Source organism: Canis lupus, chromosome 28 (genome assembly GCF_003254725.2).
Source record: "Canis lupus dingo isolate Sandy chromosome 28, ASM325472v2, whole genome shotgun sequence".
Taxonomy (NCBI): Eukaryota; Metazoa; Chordata; class Mammalia; order Carnivora; family Canidae; genus Canis; species Canis lupus.
Genome location: NC_064270.1, coordinates 10,055,259 through 10,070,027, shown reverse-complemented (window position 1 = coordinate 10,070,027; position 14,769 = coordinate 10,055,259). Strand labels below are relative to the sequence as shown.

General features: G+C 37.1%; 1 protein-coding gene across 2 annotated transcripts in view; it reads left to right on the top strand.

The window, feature by feature from the left end:
* Positions 1-14,769, top strand: part of TM9SF3 (transmembrane 9 superfamily member 3) — a 68,737-nt gene that overhangs the window by 18,257 nt on the left and 35,711 nt on the right. For both annotated transcript variants that reach the window (XM_025466756.3, XM_049103315.1), the window contains exons 3-6: positions 2,742-2,864; positions 6,454-6,614; positions 7,654-7,731; positions 13,900-14,031. In XM_025466756.3, coding sequence (XP_025322541.1) covers positions 2,742-2,864; positions 6,454-6,614; positions 7,654-7,731; positions 13,900-14,031 — 494 coding nt within the window. The remainder of the gene's footprint in view (positions 1-2,741; positions 2,865-6,453; positions 6,615-7,653; positions 7,732-13,899; positions 14,032-14,769) is intronic.

Genomic DNA, 14,769 nt, shown 5'->3' with positions numbered 1-14,769 from the left:
TATGAGGTTATGAGGTTAAAGTGGTATAGACCTAGGTACCATAGGGAGGTATGTAGAGAAAGCCATAGACTTTCAGAGAAAGGGAGAAGCTGTGGGATTTGAGAGGTGTTGAGGGGTGCAGAATCAAGGATTACTCTGTGGAGGAGAGGGTAGTGGAATGGGAAATGTTTTAGGATGGACATTTGTGGTGGACTTTCCAGCATAGGCAGAAAAAGCTCAGAGGCTGAGATGTGTGGGAACTGCAGGTAATTGAATTTGACTCGAGTAAAGGGAGAGAGGATGATAGATGGGCAAGAGAGCTGAACTACAGTACATACTGTGAGGAATCTTAAAAGCTTTATGCAGGTCAATGCCATATTGTATATCTCAGAATTTCATACATGTAACTACCACACTGTTAATGGTGATTGTCAGTGAATGTCTGATTTTAACGGCAAGAAGTTTGGTGGCTTTGCAGTGTTTTGCTATGAGGTTTCCCATAGCCCTTTGTTGCTACTACCCAAGCCTGGATGTTTCTGTGCTTCTTTTTATCCCATGGTTGCTGTAGTTGCCAGCTGCCCTTTGTGCATTATCACACTCCATGGAAATCCCATATGGGGATCTCTTGCTACGAGATCTAGCTTCTGTTGGAGGAACCCTTTATAGCCACTACATGGCCTCACTGTCCCTCCCTTCTCTGCTTAGCCTCAGTTTTTGCCATTTTGAAAATCCTAAATTCCTCACTCCCCAAAAGGGCCTTGATAGAAAGGAAATCTCTATGGGACCCATTGTTTTTGGAGACAAGAAAGCAGTTTTCTTCTATTTTGAGAGTATTTCTCTATCCCTCCTTTATGGGACTTCCATGTTTTCCTGCCATCTTGAGTGTTGTGGTTTTGGGGTACCCACTCTGAGCTGACTTACAATAAGGGGAAGCTCTTCTCTTTTGTTGAGGATGGGGGCGACATGTTGCTAGTGTCTGGAGTTCTAACTCAGATTGCTATTTCTCCTGGAAACCATAACATTGTAGCTGGCCAATAATTATGGTTCAGCTGCTATTTATGTTTGAGAAGTTTTAATTAACATTTAAGAAATTTAATATTGTTTCTTGGGGGAATTGTATTTCAAATTCTAAAAAACCAATAATACAGTACAGGAGAACTTAAACTTTTTTTGTGCTTTTTTTGTTGTTATAAAGATATCTCTTTATTTTTATTTATTTTTATTTTATTTTATTTTTTTAAAGATTTTATTTATTCATTCATGGGAGACAGAGAGAGAGAGAGAGAGAGGCAGAGACACAGGCAGAGGGAGAAGCAGGCTTCATGCAGGGAGCCCGATGTGGGACTCGATCCTGGGTCTGCAGGATCAGGCCCTGGGCCAAAGGCGGCGCTAAACCGCTGAGCCACCGGGGCTGCCCTAAAGATATCTCTTTTATTCTAATTGCCTAAGTAATATTCAAAAACAATTTAATAATTTCAGTGGACATCTAGAGTGTTTATATGTTTTTTGGGTTTTGTTTTATTTGGAAACCAATGACCATAAGCACTTTTTTCCCCCAGTTTTGTTGAGAAATAATGACATATCACTGTATAAGCTTAAGGCATACAGCAGCATGATGGTTTGATTTCACATATTGCGAAAATTTGTGATTACCACAAATAGGTAGAAAGAAAAGAAGGTGGATGCCTGGGTGGCTCACATGGTTAAACATCTGCCTTCAGCTCAGGTCATGATCCCAGGGTCCTAGGATCTGGCTCCACAATGGGCTCTGCTCAGTGGGGAGCCTCCTCCCTCTCCTTCTCCTCCTCCTTCCCATCCCCCACCCCTTACCTCTCCTCCTCCCCTCTCCCTGCTGCTCTGCCTGCTGGTAATCTCTGTCTCTGTCTCTCATTCTCTGTCAAATAAATAAAACCAAAAAAAAAAAAAAAAAAAGAAGAAAGAGGGAAGACAAGAAGTTCTTCCTTGTGATGAGAATTCTTAGGATTTACTCTTAAAGACCTTCCTATATATCATGTAGTAGTGTTAGCTATAGTCATCATGTTATACATTGCATCCCTAGTACTTATTTATAAGCTCAATTTGAAAGCACATTTTTGAAAGGTTTATAGGTCAGAGACCGTCTGAACAATATTGTGGTAGCAGTATTTTTGAAAGCAGTCAAGAGTAGAAATGACTCATCTCTAGGGGGCCTTTGGGTAATTTATGAACAGTGACACCTGCTAGATAGAGGTTTGTATTTTAATCTTCCTAATTATGAATAGTCACTGGGATTCCTCAGAGAATCTCTGGCCTCTAGTGACTTATATTTCCAAGAATGTTAAAATGAATGTTTATCTCAGAGGTCTTTTAGCTAGAAGTTGCTCTCTTGAGGATCATATTTTTAAGTTTTGTATATGTTCAATGAAAACTTTCTAACGTGTTTTAAGCTTTTTTAATTTTTGTTTTTTAAACCAAATTATTCATTTAAAGATTATTTTGTAAATGTTCTTATATAATTTTCTTTACAAAAAGGATAATTTCTTCGTGTAATGTGATAATCATTGAAAATGAAGATAGTTAAATTCTTTTATTTTGAATAAAATCTTAAAACATACATAAAAAAGGAAAGAATTATATACTGAACTCTCATATATTTATCACCCAGATTCAACTATTATGAATACAGACTTTAACTTCAGGAAATGTTGGCTTTTTCTTTTATTATTTTTCCTATAACTATTTTATAAACCAGTGTGCTAATTTGCAATTTTTATCTTATGCAGAGGATGTGATGCCAGCCACTTACTGTGAAATTGACTTAGATAAAGAGAAGAGAGATGCATTTGTGTATGCTATCAAAAATCACTACTGGTACCAGATGTACATAGATGACTTACCAATATGGGGTAGGTATTGTATGTTATATTTAAAGTTTGGGAATATTTGCATAATAAGCATGACTTATGTAATGACTCTTAAGGTGATTGATTGTACACTGAATCAGTTAATATGTTCATTCTGTTCCACAGAATGATTTTAATACCAATTTTATGGTCCCCTGTTACTTGAAGCAGTTTTAACATTGCAAACCTTATTTGAAACTCCCTAAAATATAACTTTTATATAGTATAACTTCAGATTCAAAGAATTAAAAGGTATTTTGAATAATTTGGAATATCCTCCCTGTCCCCATTTTTCTCATATCTTATTTTGGGTTATTCTATCAAATACAATCAAAGGAACTAAATAGGATTTTGGCGTTTTATTTTGGCTTTCTTTCATACTTTCTTTCATGATAGTATGGTTTTTAGATAACACAGCCTCTTGAATTACTTGTTTCACTTGTTCCTATGTTATTTTCCAAAACAGCATATGTTTAAAAAAATTTTTTTAAAGATTTTTATTTTTAAATAATTTCTACATCCAGCAAGGGGTCAGACTTAACAACCCCAGCATCTACAGTCATGTGCTCTACTGACTGAGTCATTCAGGCATCCCTAAAAATTTTTAATGTTTTAGCTCTTATCTCTATTAATGGAGAAGAGCTATGGCATAGCCAATACAAACCTATGCAGAATCCAAATTTGGGGCACCTGGGTGGTTCAGTGGTTGAGTATCCGCCTTTGGCCCAGGGCATGATCCTGGAGTTCCAGGATCAAGTCCCACATCAGGCTTCCTGCATGGAGCCTGCTTCTCCCTCTGTTTATGTCTCTGCCTCTCTCTGTGCCTCTCATGAATAAATAAATAAAATCTTTATTTAAAAACATTTTTTTAATATAAACAGAATCTTAAAAAAAATCCAAACTTTGTGTGGACTTGATTAAATTATTTTAGTTGTTTTTTTTAAAGGATATATTTACATGTAGCTTGCAGGAGAACAATATTACATAAAGGAATTCATGTTGAAGTGAGTTAGTGTATAGCACATCAGTATAAAATAAGTGAATATTCTAAAGAGGGGGAAGAAACCTGAGTAGTTGTGTACTTATTGCAACTGGCAGGGCATTTGGGACCACAGCTGCTCTTTGTCCTTTTGCATCTCATATGGGTAACAGCTTGCAAGGCACAGAGCTCTGCCAGATGTGTACTAATGACTGGGTAGGGAGAGTCCCATAGCTGGTTTGGCTGCATGAAGATGGTGAACTTGTTAAGAATCTGATTAAATTATTTTAAATGCAAAGCACAGCCAACTATCATTGCCAGCATGTTTGATCATATTATTCTCTTAGTTTTTTTTTTTTTCCCCTCCCTTTGGACACCTGTTCTTATATATAATGAATATTCTAATTCTTAAAATTGTTAGCAGACTACTATATTCGTGAGCAGCAAACTGAAATACTGAACATATCAGACCAGAGTTTAATGTAGTACTAAGATGAAATTTTTAAGAAAGTCAATCTCAAGATATAATTGTATGCATCACTGCTACTCTGTTGCATGTTAATTAGGTGTAAATAGTAGGCATTTCATATAAATGACTATAATTAGTATTACATTAACACAGACATTTTTGTCATCAGCTCTGAGGGTAACAAGAAGATGTGCTGAATATTCACTCAAGATTTCTGAGCCTGTAGTTCAGGAGAACCCATTAGTTAAGCTTTCTTCTTCTTTTGGTGAGAAAGCAGGTTTCTCTCATGTTCTTTTCCATTGCTTTTGGGTTTCTTGTCTGGAACCTTATTAGTCTTTTTTCAGTCATTTCTGTGGGTCAACATGGCAACTGTGCTTTCCTGCCCTAAAATAAATCTTTTATAGCCGTAGGATTCTAGGGTCTACCATGTTTAGGACAGTACATTTGGATGTCCAAGAATGTCTGAACTATGGGAATTCTCGTCAGAAAAAAATTCTTATTTGACCTTTTTTGAGGTAAATGTTTCCGTATCTTTTAAAAGCCCATTAGAAAATAGCTTCTTATTTGGTGTAATTGTGTCTTTACCCCCAGAATTTTCATTATAGATAGGTAAATAAACCGTGATGAAATTAATTATCAGAAGAATTTCATTATCTCTCTGCAATCCCAAACACAATGAAACTGTATTCCTTGAATTTCTATCAGTTTGAGAGAACTTTGGTTAATAAGCAAATAATCCTTAATAAGAAATGATCTTTTTTTTCCCTCCAAAACTTTAATGAGATGCATTGACCATAGAGGGAAGGCCCTAAAAAGTCACTTTTAGTATAAAGGCTCTTGGGAAGTATATAGGTTTGGGTAGGGAGCATCAGATAAGTAGCTGTCAGTATGAGGGCTTTTTTTTTTTTTATTTATTTTTTTTATTTTATTTTTTATTTTTATTTTTTTTTTTTTTATTTATCATAGTCACACACAGAGAGAGAGAGAGAGAGAGGCAGAGACATAGGCAGAGGGAGAAGCAGGCTCCATGCACCGGGAGCCTGACGTGGGATTCGATCCTGGGTCTCCAGAATCGCGCCCTGGGCCAAAGGCAGGCGCCAAACCGCTGCGCCACCCAGGGATCCCAGTATGAGGGCTTAGAGTAGATCCTCAGGTACCACCTGTTGTCCTGACACTGTTTGGGTCTTCTTTCAGTGCCTCAAATTGGGAACAAAATGATCATCTTAGGGTACCTGGGTGGCTCAGTTGATTAAGTGTCTGCCTGTGCTCAGGTTATGATCCCAGGATCCCACCTAAGCCCTGTATTAGACTCCCTGCTCCTCCCTCTCACCAACTCCTCCATGCTCACTCGCTCTCATATGAATAATTAAAAATCTTAAGAAAAAGCCCAAAACAAAATGATCATTTTAAACTAGTGCCTCATTAACATTTATTTTCAATATTCCTTTTGTTTTGATGTTTTCCCAAGGATAGGTCCAGTACTTGAATCATAAGGAGCAGGCATTTTAAGTTCTGGTACCGGTACACATATGTGCAGCTTGCTTAGGAATGTGTAGATCTTAGGTTATTAGAGAAAGTATTGGACTGGGCCTCTGGAGACCTTGGGTTTTGATTTTAGTTTGACCAGTACTAACTGAATGACTGTGCCAGATGGTGACCGTACTTCCCTGAAATTTTCAGGTATTAGGAAAAATACACACATAAGGTGATAATTATTACAATGAAGGTGAAACTCATGAGAAAACATGAACTTTGAGGATCGAATTAGCGATAGATTATGCTGAGCTGTTCATGGTGTGAGCATGGTTTATGTTTGCCAAGTAGTTAAAGAGTCCAGCCTATACTTTTGCTCTTTTCTAACCATGAATAATAATAATAATATTGCTTGTTTATAAATTTATTTATTTATTTTTATTTTTTTGTATATTTTTTTATTGGAGTTAGATTTGCCAACATATAGTGTAACGCCCAGTGCTCATCCCGTCAAGTGCCCCCCTCAGTGCCCATCACCCATTCACCCCCTCTCCCCACCCACCTCCCCTTCCACTATCCTTTGTATAAAAACTTTTTAATGGGCTTTTAGCTTCTACCATATTTTGAACATGAAGTGATATTACCTTGTATAAAGTGTTACTTGTTTTTAGGTATTGTTGGTGAAGCCGATGAAAATGGAGAAGATTACTATCTTTGGACCTACAAAAAACTCGAAATAGGTTTTAATGGAAATCGAATTGTTGATGTTAATCTAACTAGTGAAGGAAAGGTGAAACTCGTTCCCAATACTAAAATCCAGATGTCATATTCAGTAAGTATTTAAAATAATTGTATATAGGAAGAAGTATTTGTGACCTAATAGCAAAAATTAAGTTTTGTTTTGTTTTTTTTTTTATTAAATGAAAATAGGGTGCAACAGAATATTATTAAAACTGTATTTCCTTAATGTAAGTAAACCTCCTAAAGGCAGGGAGATTTGCTTCAGGTCTGTATTAGATACAGTTATGCATTTGCAAGACTTACCATTGGCTACAGCAAAGTTTACCATTATAACTGAGCAATTAGAGCTAAGCCAACCATGTATTTTCATGGTTTCATTTTTAGATTGCAGTATACCTTGTTGCTTCTCTTTCCTTTTTACTGTTGCAGATAGAGATGATGCTGTATTGAAAATTGCTGGATGGATATAGTTTATTATTACCATGTTTTGCTTTTTATCAGTTGGAATAAGATACTCCTGCAGAGTTAAGAGCTTGTCAGAGCTCTTTGAAACTGGCAAGTTAATTCTGTTCCATTAGGATTAAAAACAGTGGAAAGAAGAAAAATCTGTAGGTAGCCTCTCTCTTTGTCAGTTTTTTCCCTGATAAACAGAATGAGTCCATTGCTAGTAGCCAGTTTTTGAAAGTTTTTTTTTAAGCTTATGCATATATATCTAGTGCAAATGATATTTACGTAACTGAACTTATAATGAAGTTTGATTATTGTAATAAAACTAATATAATCTAAAGTCAAAGATGGACGGGTTCTTACTCTAATTCGCCTAGGGTAATTCAGTTCTTTCCACAGTTATCAGGTAAGAGTATATAAGTCAGGAATAGTTAATAGTCCTTGAAAACTGAAATGATTCCTCTAAGTAAAGTTGAAAGTTTTGTTAATATACAGAGAGGAAAATTGGTTACATTTTTATCATAGGTGTTTCAGCTTCTCAAATTGGCAATAACTTACCACCATTTCTCTAGTTTCTCATTTAAGTGTGTAAATCTTTCCTAATTTCGCTCAGAGTTTTGTTATCAGCTTATTAATTAGTTTACTGGCCTTTATTTTTAAGTGAAAAAAATTTTTTTTTTTAGGTGAAATGGAAAAAATCAGATGTGAAATTTGAAGATCGATTTGACAAATATCTTGATCCATCCTTTTTTCAACACAGGGTAGGTAAATTGTGTATTTGAAGACATTCATTATCTGCTCAGTCAGTTAAAAAACAGCATCTGCCATATGCAGGGCACTGTGTGAAGGCTGGGCAGTTAAAAAATTGGGCTAGTGGTGATTTCACATATCAGCTTAGAGTCCTAGGGTCATAGAAAGTTTTAGAGGAGCAGTCAAAAGCCCCCTTCGTCATGCCAGTGCTTTAAACTGATTTTGAGTGACACGAGGAAAGATATAACAAACCAAAAGGCAGAATATCATTTTTATTATTAATGAGGCTAATATTGAAAAATGTGATGTATCTGTGGACAGGTGGGCTTCTTAATATTGAAACTCAGAATTAGACCGACTTCTTGCACTCAGTGCTGGAGTATTTCAAGCTTCTGTGTATGAGCACTTGCCCTTGAGAAACTTAACGTGTGGAGAAACAGAGCAGAATGTGTACATCCTTTAGCTAGGAAGGGATGAGAATGGAGTGAGATCAGAAACTTACTGGTGGAACATCAAGACTGGGAAGAAATGTCCCCACTCCCCACCAGCAGATACAAGATAGAGCTCAGCAGATACAAGATAGAGCATTGTTGCTGATTTTGTACAGGTGATAGCTTTGTTTTTTTATAGGAAAAAATAGGTTTTATTTTAATGTTTCCCTCCTTCAAGGATGGAGTTGAAAGGACAACAGGGCATAAAGGATGTATATATTCATCTGACTTCCTGGTCTCTTCTGTCTTTTGATCTTATCTTTTAGACTGGAATTCTGAAGTTTATTGGTAAATCTAAGTTTTTGTGGTCTAAAATTTGTATCATTGCTGCCAGACTTCACCAGAACCTGTCACTACTTTTGATCTTCTCTGGGTCATATTACTACTGGAGCCAAAATTTCCTCCCCAGCCTCTACTTTCCCTACACCCAGTGTGTTCTTTTTAGATGTAGTGTTCACGCAGTCTTGTACATGGTTGAGAGATAGGCACAAATAACTTAGAGAATATTTGAAAATACGAGGGCTCTCAGCTGACACTTCCTAGTGGAAAACCTGAGCCTGCCTTGTTTCTCGTACCATTGGGTATTGATAACTTGGGGAAAGGCTGCTATTTGGCATTTCACTAGTAGAGCAATGTACCATATTTCTCCTTTCAGCCGTTACTAGTTGAGCACCTGGTAAGTGTCAAGCAAAAGTCAAAGATCTGTGCCCTGTTGGAGCTTACCCTTCTGGTAAGGGGAGACATGTAATAGACATAGTAAGTTAAGGGTATGGTGTGTTCAAAGATATGTCCAAGAAGAAAAAGCAGTGGAGCAAGAGTGCCACAGGCGAGGCTAGTTGCAGTTTGAATATGGTGCTCAGGATAAGTCTCTGAGATGGACTTTGGGTAAAAACTTGAAGGAATTGATGGAAATAAGGAATATGGATATATGGGGGATGAGGAAGAGTATTCCAGTCAGGGGCAACACTTTTGAAAAGCCTGTTTGGTGGGAATGTGTTCAGTGTGCTTGAGGAATAGCCAGGAGGCCAGGTGGCTGGTACAGAATAAGGGGAGGAGTAGTAGATGAAGTCAGAAAGTAGCAGGAGCCAGATCACCCATGGCTGCTGTGGAGACTTTGAATTGCAAAGAAGGGGTATGGTAGTGTTTTCATGGGGTAATGACAAATCTGACTTCTGTTTTAAAAGGATCATTCAAGTTATTCTGTTGAAAAGAGGCCATGTGGGGGAAGGGGAGAAGCAGGGAGACAAGAGGGTATTGCAGCAATGCAGTGAGAATTTGAAGATGGCTCAGACCAAGGTGTAGGGGGGCAGCTGGTGAGAAGGTGTCAGATTGTGAGCATATTGTGAAGGAGAGAGCCAGTTGGATATCCTGATGAATGGGAAGATAAAGAAAGATTAACAAGAACTCTATGGTTTTCAGCCTAAGCAACTGTTGGATGAAGCTGCCATTGCTGGGACAGAAAGTGTATTTGGAGGTATGGAGGGGAAGATTAGAGTACAGTTTGGGACCTGTTGGTTTTGAAGTGTCATAAGACATCTGAATGGAGATACTTAACCATCTAGTTCAGTATATCAGTCTGGGGTTCAGGAGAGAAGTCCGGGCTAGAGATACAGATTTTGCAGCTTTTGGCATATAGATGGTATGTAATTCGATGCAATTACCAAGGAAGAGTATGTAAAAATAGAAGAGGACCAAGGACTGAGCCGTGGGGGCAGTAAGAAAAGATTAGGGGGAGTAGGAGAAACCAGCTTTAAGGTTCTGAGGAGATACCAGTAAGGTAGGGAGGAAATGCTTATGTGGTATTCTGGAAGCCAAACAAAGAAAGTGTATCATGGAGGAGAGAGCTTAGTTCTGAATTGTTGCTGCTGGGTCAGTCAGGTGAAAGTGTTGGATTCATTTGGAGTCATTGATAAACTTAACAAGAGAAGTTTTGGAGTAGTGGTGGGGCAGAGTCTGAACAGAGTTGGCATAAGAGCATGGAGGAGAGGAATTGGAGGCTGCAAGTTTGGCAGCTTAACGGAGAAAGAAATGGTGTATTCAGTAGGAAGAATGGAGTCAGATTTTTATTTTGAGATGTAAGAAAGATGTTTATATGTGGATGGGTTCAACAGCAAGTGCAAAACTGACAGTGTAGCAAAGAGGAAAGAGAAATACTGCAGCATGTTCCTTAAATAGGCAGGTAGGGTCTACTGTATAACAATAGGGATTGTTTCTAATACAGTGATTCTAAACCCAGGTTTAAGAACTTGAGCTGGACATGTTACTCTGTCTCTGCCACCAACCCTAACTGTGGTCACATTACTCAGCTCCTCAGCTTCTGTCTCTTCAGTAGTGAAGCAGGGATTGTAATACTGTGCAGTGTTGTGACAGTCCATTTGATAGTGCTCTATAAAGCACTTAGGTCAGTGTTTGACACATAGAGGTGCTTTTAGTTAGTGGCACCCCTCGGTTGTAAATTTCTCTCCAGTGTTCTAAAATTTGTGATGAGCCTGCAGTGCTGCTTTATGGTTAGCAACACTAGGGGGTGCTCGAGTCAGCAGTTCATAGGATTAGTAACCCCTTTGTGACATCTGGTTCTTTATTATTTTTAAGAAATATTTCCTTTGCTATAATAATTTCAAAATCATAACAGCATTTTGTGATTTTTGGAAATAAAAGGATATTATAAAATGTCAGGTTAATGGTAGTGCATTATAATGGATATGGGTTTAAAGTTTGTATCTTAGAAAACAGCGGGAGCTTTGATAGAAAGTTTTGCATTTTAGGTGGATCTTTCTTCCTACTAAATAGTAACTATGTAAAACTTCTTTTCTCTTCAAAAATTTGATAAATCAACAGAAGTTATGAAACATACGTATTTTTTCTCTTGTCCTTTTTTGGGTCATTAATTTCTCAGGGTGGGAACAAAATCAAATCTTCGGAAAAGTCTGTGTTTATAGACTGCTTTTATAAATCTTGAATGATACTTCAATGGTAAACTTAAATCTTCTATAACCCTTTTGCAAATATTACAAAATGCATTCATTATTTTCTTTGTAATTTCAGTAGGTATTCAATAAATAAATTATGAAATGAAGGGAAAAAATGATTTTATGAAGATGTAGAGGCAATTGTTTTTCAGGGAGAGCCACAGAGTTTGTCCCTTGCCTGAAGCCTCAGGGTGGGTAACAGCCAGGACTGCCCCTCATCCTAGTAGTGGACATACCTAGCACATTAGCCCAGGTTAAAATCTGTCCTAATTCTACAAGACAGTACATCCTTCATGTATGTAGCTGTAGAAGTTCAGAGCAGGAGTGCATCTGTGAATAATGGAATACATAGATGAGAGGTTTTATGGAGGAGAGAGAAGGTTTTCGATTTGGGCTTTAAATAGTAGATGGAATTTATAGAGGTAGATAGTAGATCCCATGTGAAAGAAATTATGAGAAGGATGCTGGTAGAAATGGGTGTGCTGTACTTGTGGGTCACTGAAGAAGAAAAGCCCTACTGGAATATAGGCAACAGTGGAAAGAAAGGTTGGCTAGATAAGGTGAAGTAGCCATATCACAGAGGGTACAGAATATTAGGGAAAATAGTTTAGATTTGATATGTGAAAAAAATAAGGAATGTCACTGTAAGTTTTAGAATAGAGAAGTGATCTATGAACATGTTTCAGAAAGATTTGTGGGTAACTTTTATATAGGCTAGATAGGAAGGAAGGCCAGGGACTGAAAATAAAGAAGGCTAAGTAGGAGGCCGTTAAGGCTGCCTCAGGGTGTGAGGTGATGATGTGGGAGTGGAGGGGATGGGATTGATAGAAACCTATTGAAGGAAAACAAAGGCTTAGTAATTATTATATAGGAAGGATTAAGGAGAAGGAAGAGCCAGAGAGAATTCTAAATTTTCAAAGCCAAATGTTAGTACCATTAGCAGCAATTAGAAATCAGGAAAATGTTATATGTGAGGCAGAAGATGATGAGTTTACTTTAGAGCGGTCTAAGTCTGAAATTCCAGAAAGACATTCAAGTGGAAACAATCATACTTAGCACAAGTGTGAAACATGAATGAGCAAGAGGGCTAGAGATTTGGAGCAGGACAGGGGTTAGGGGTTGAGAGTGTAGAAGATGTTCCATCATCAGTGGAACACTAGTTAGAAGTTCTGAGTCTGAAGAAGTCACCATAGAGCACCAAGATTGGCACTTTTGGAAAAGTTCACACAGGGTGGGAGGGGAAGGCAAAGATGAAAGAGAAGATGAAAGAGAAGCAACAGCCTGTCACAGAGGATGGTTTAGTGGCGGTAGAGGTCAGATGTGGCAGGAGAGCAAGGACGATGGGCAGATAATTGACTGCTGAATCAGTTTAAAAGTTCATTGCAGGCCTTTGAGAGAAAATGTGTGGGGCAAAGTGAGATTGTATCATTTTTAGGAGTAAGTAGGGGAAGAAGTAGAAGGTATTGTTTCCTCATTTGAAAAATATTGGCATTGAAAGGAGGGAGATAAGAAGAAAATAGGAAGAATAAGGGGATAAAAGATCATGCAAACACTTTAAAAGATATTAATAAAAATGACTTATAAGTTTTTTTAGCGTTTTACCATGAGCTAGGCACTAAGCCATATGCTTTACATTTATTACCTTATTTGAGCTATATAACTACCCCAGGGAGCAGATAGTGTTGTAGATGGGGCCTTTTGGTGATAGCTGATGCCGAAGAAAGGTACAAATTTACGGGAATAACTTCTAGGAGATTGACAGAAAGAATGAAAGGCTAGGAAGAAAATGCAGAAAAATAAATGAAATTGGGGCCTTGGTTAGAGAAGAGAAATTTTGGAACTATCCTTCAGGAACGTTTGGGAATTAAAATATAAAGAAATTTGAAGTCCGATGCACTGAGTTCTGCCCTCAGAGATACAGTGTGCTTACTTTGTGATTATAAATCAGAATCTGGACATAATTCTGCGACATATGTGTGAGTGAAATCAAAGTCAAAAGCCTTGGGAACATTGGGACACAGTGGGGTACCTCATTGTTCTTTGTACCATAGATAACTCATTTAGAAGGGAGTATATAAGGATGTTGGCAGGATGGAGAGGATGAACTGGAAGCAAGTGAGGCGTATCATTTCAGGAGGGTAGCCTACATCCATGACAGTCAACCATGATGGTTCAGTCTTTTGTATTTTAAGGAGGATTTCAGGTTGTTGCTCAGTTAGAGGGAAGGGAACTAACATATTTATTGAATATTTGCTGCTCTGTGCCAGACATGGTATCATACTTTTTTATACATGTTCTTAAGTCATTCAGATCAGGATAGTATTATTACCTTCCTTTTTGTTATAAGAAAGCTGGGGTCACATAGCTAGAATTTGATAGATTTTGGGTTAAAACCCAGGCGTGTTTGACTCTAGATCCCGTGTTTTTTCTGTGTAATGCCAAAGCTGTACTTTTTATTTGTACAATAAAATTGATTATGAAAATCTACGTATACAGTATCATGTTTTTAATGTATCTGAAGTTTACCTTGAGGAAAGCCAGTCTCTTTGCATAGTGAATACTCACCTCAGTATGTCTTAAGTTTGGATTTTTATGTAAAAGTTTTAAAAAACTTTGTTTTTTTTTTTTTTTTGCACTACCATGCTGTTGTCATCATGAAACCTGTGAATTTTGTGACTGATACTTAATGTTGGTAATATTTTATTTTCTGTTATTTTAGATTCATTGGTTTTCAATTTTCAATTCTTTCATGATGGTTATCTTCTTGGTGGGCTTAGTTTCAATGATCTTAATGAGAACTCTAAGAAAAGATTATGCCCGGTACAGTAAAGAAGAAGAAATGGATGATATGGTAAGCAAACATTTTATGGGTTTTTTTTTGTTGTTTTTGTTTTTGTTTTTTTTTACATTTTATGTTTATAAAAATGATTTAACTCGGTGTTATTTTGAATGTTGGAATGTAGGTCACATGAGTTTCAGAATTCAGAATTTTCTGGTTTTAGAAAGGTGTAAAACTCCCTGAGGGGTCTCTACTCAAATATGTTAATGTTTTTACCTGCTGTGATTACATGCCCCATAATCTAATACATCAGTGTTTTTACATGCTCTGATTACCTGCTCCATAATCAGGTGTATTAATGTTTTTTTCAGCAAAACATATGAATGTTCACCTTAAATGAGATAAACAGTACAAATAGCCTCTTCTTCATGCTTAAGTTTTGCCACCAAATAAGAATGTGTCAGACTTCCGAAACAAACTTTCAGTTTTCAGAGCTTTTGATTCTAGAACTTCAGCAACGAAGTTCTAGACCTGTATTGACATTTTTCTAATTCTGTTAAATACTGCATAAAAAAAGGTTTAATTTAGTTTAGTTGGTTCAGAGGGGACGTTTGTTTTCTAAATTCTTTTACTGTATTAAGCAACAATGTTGTTAATGAGCAAAAGTGTGTTCTATAGAATATTAATGGCTATTCTCTATAGATATACTCCATCATTAAGTAAGTTTGGAAAAGAGTTAAACAGATTAAAATTTAATATGCTAATGTGCATTGTGAAGTATCACAGATTAGATAAAATATTTGGTGCTTC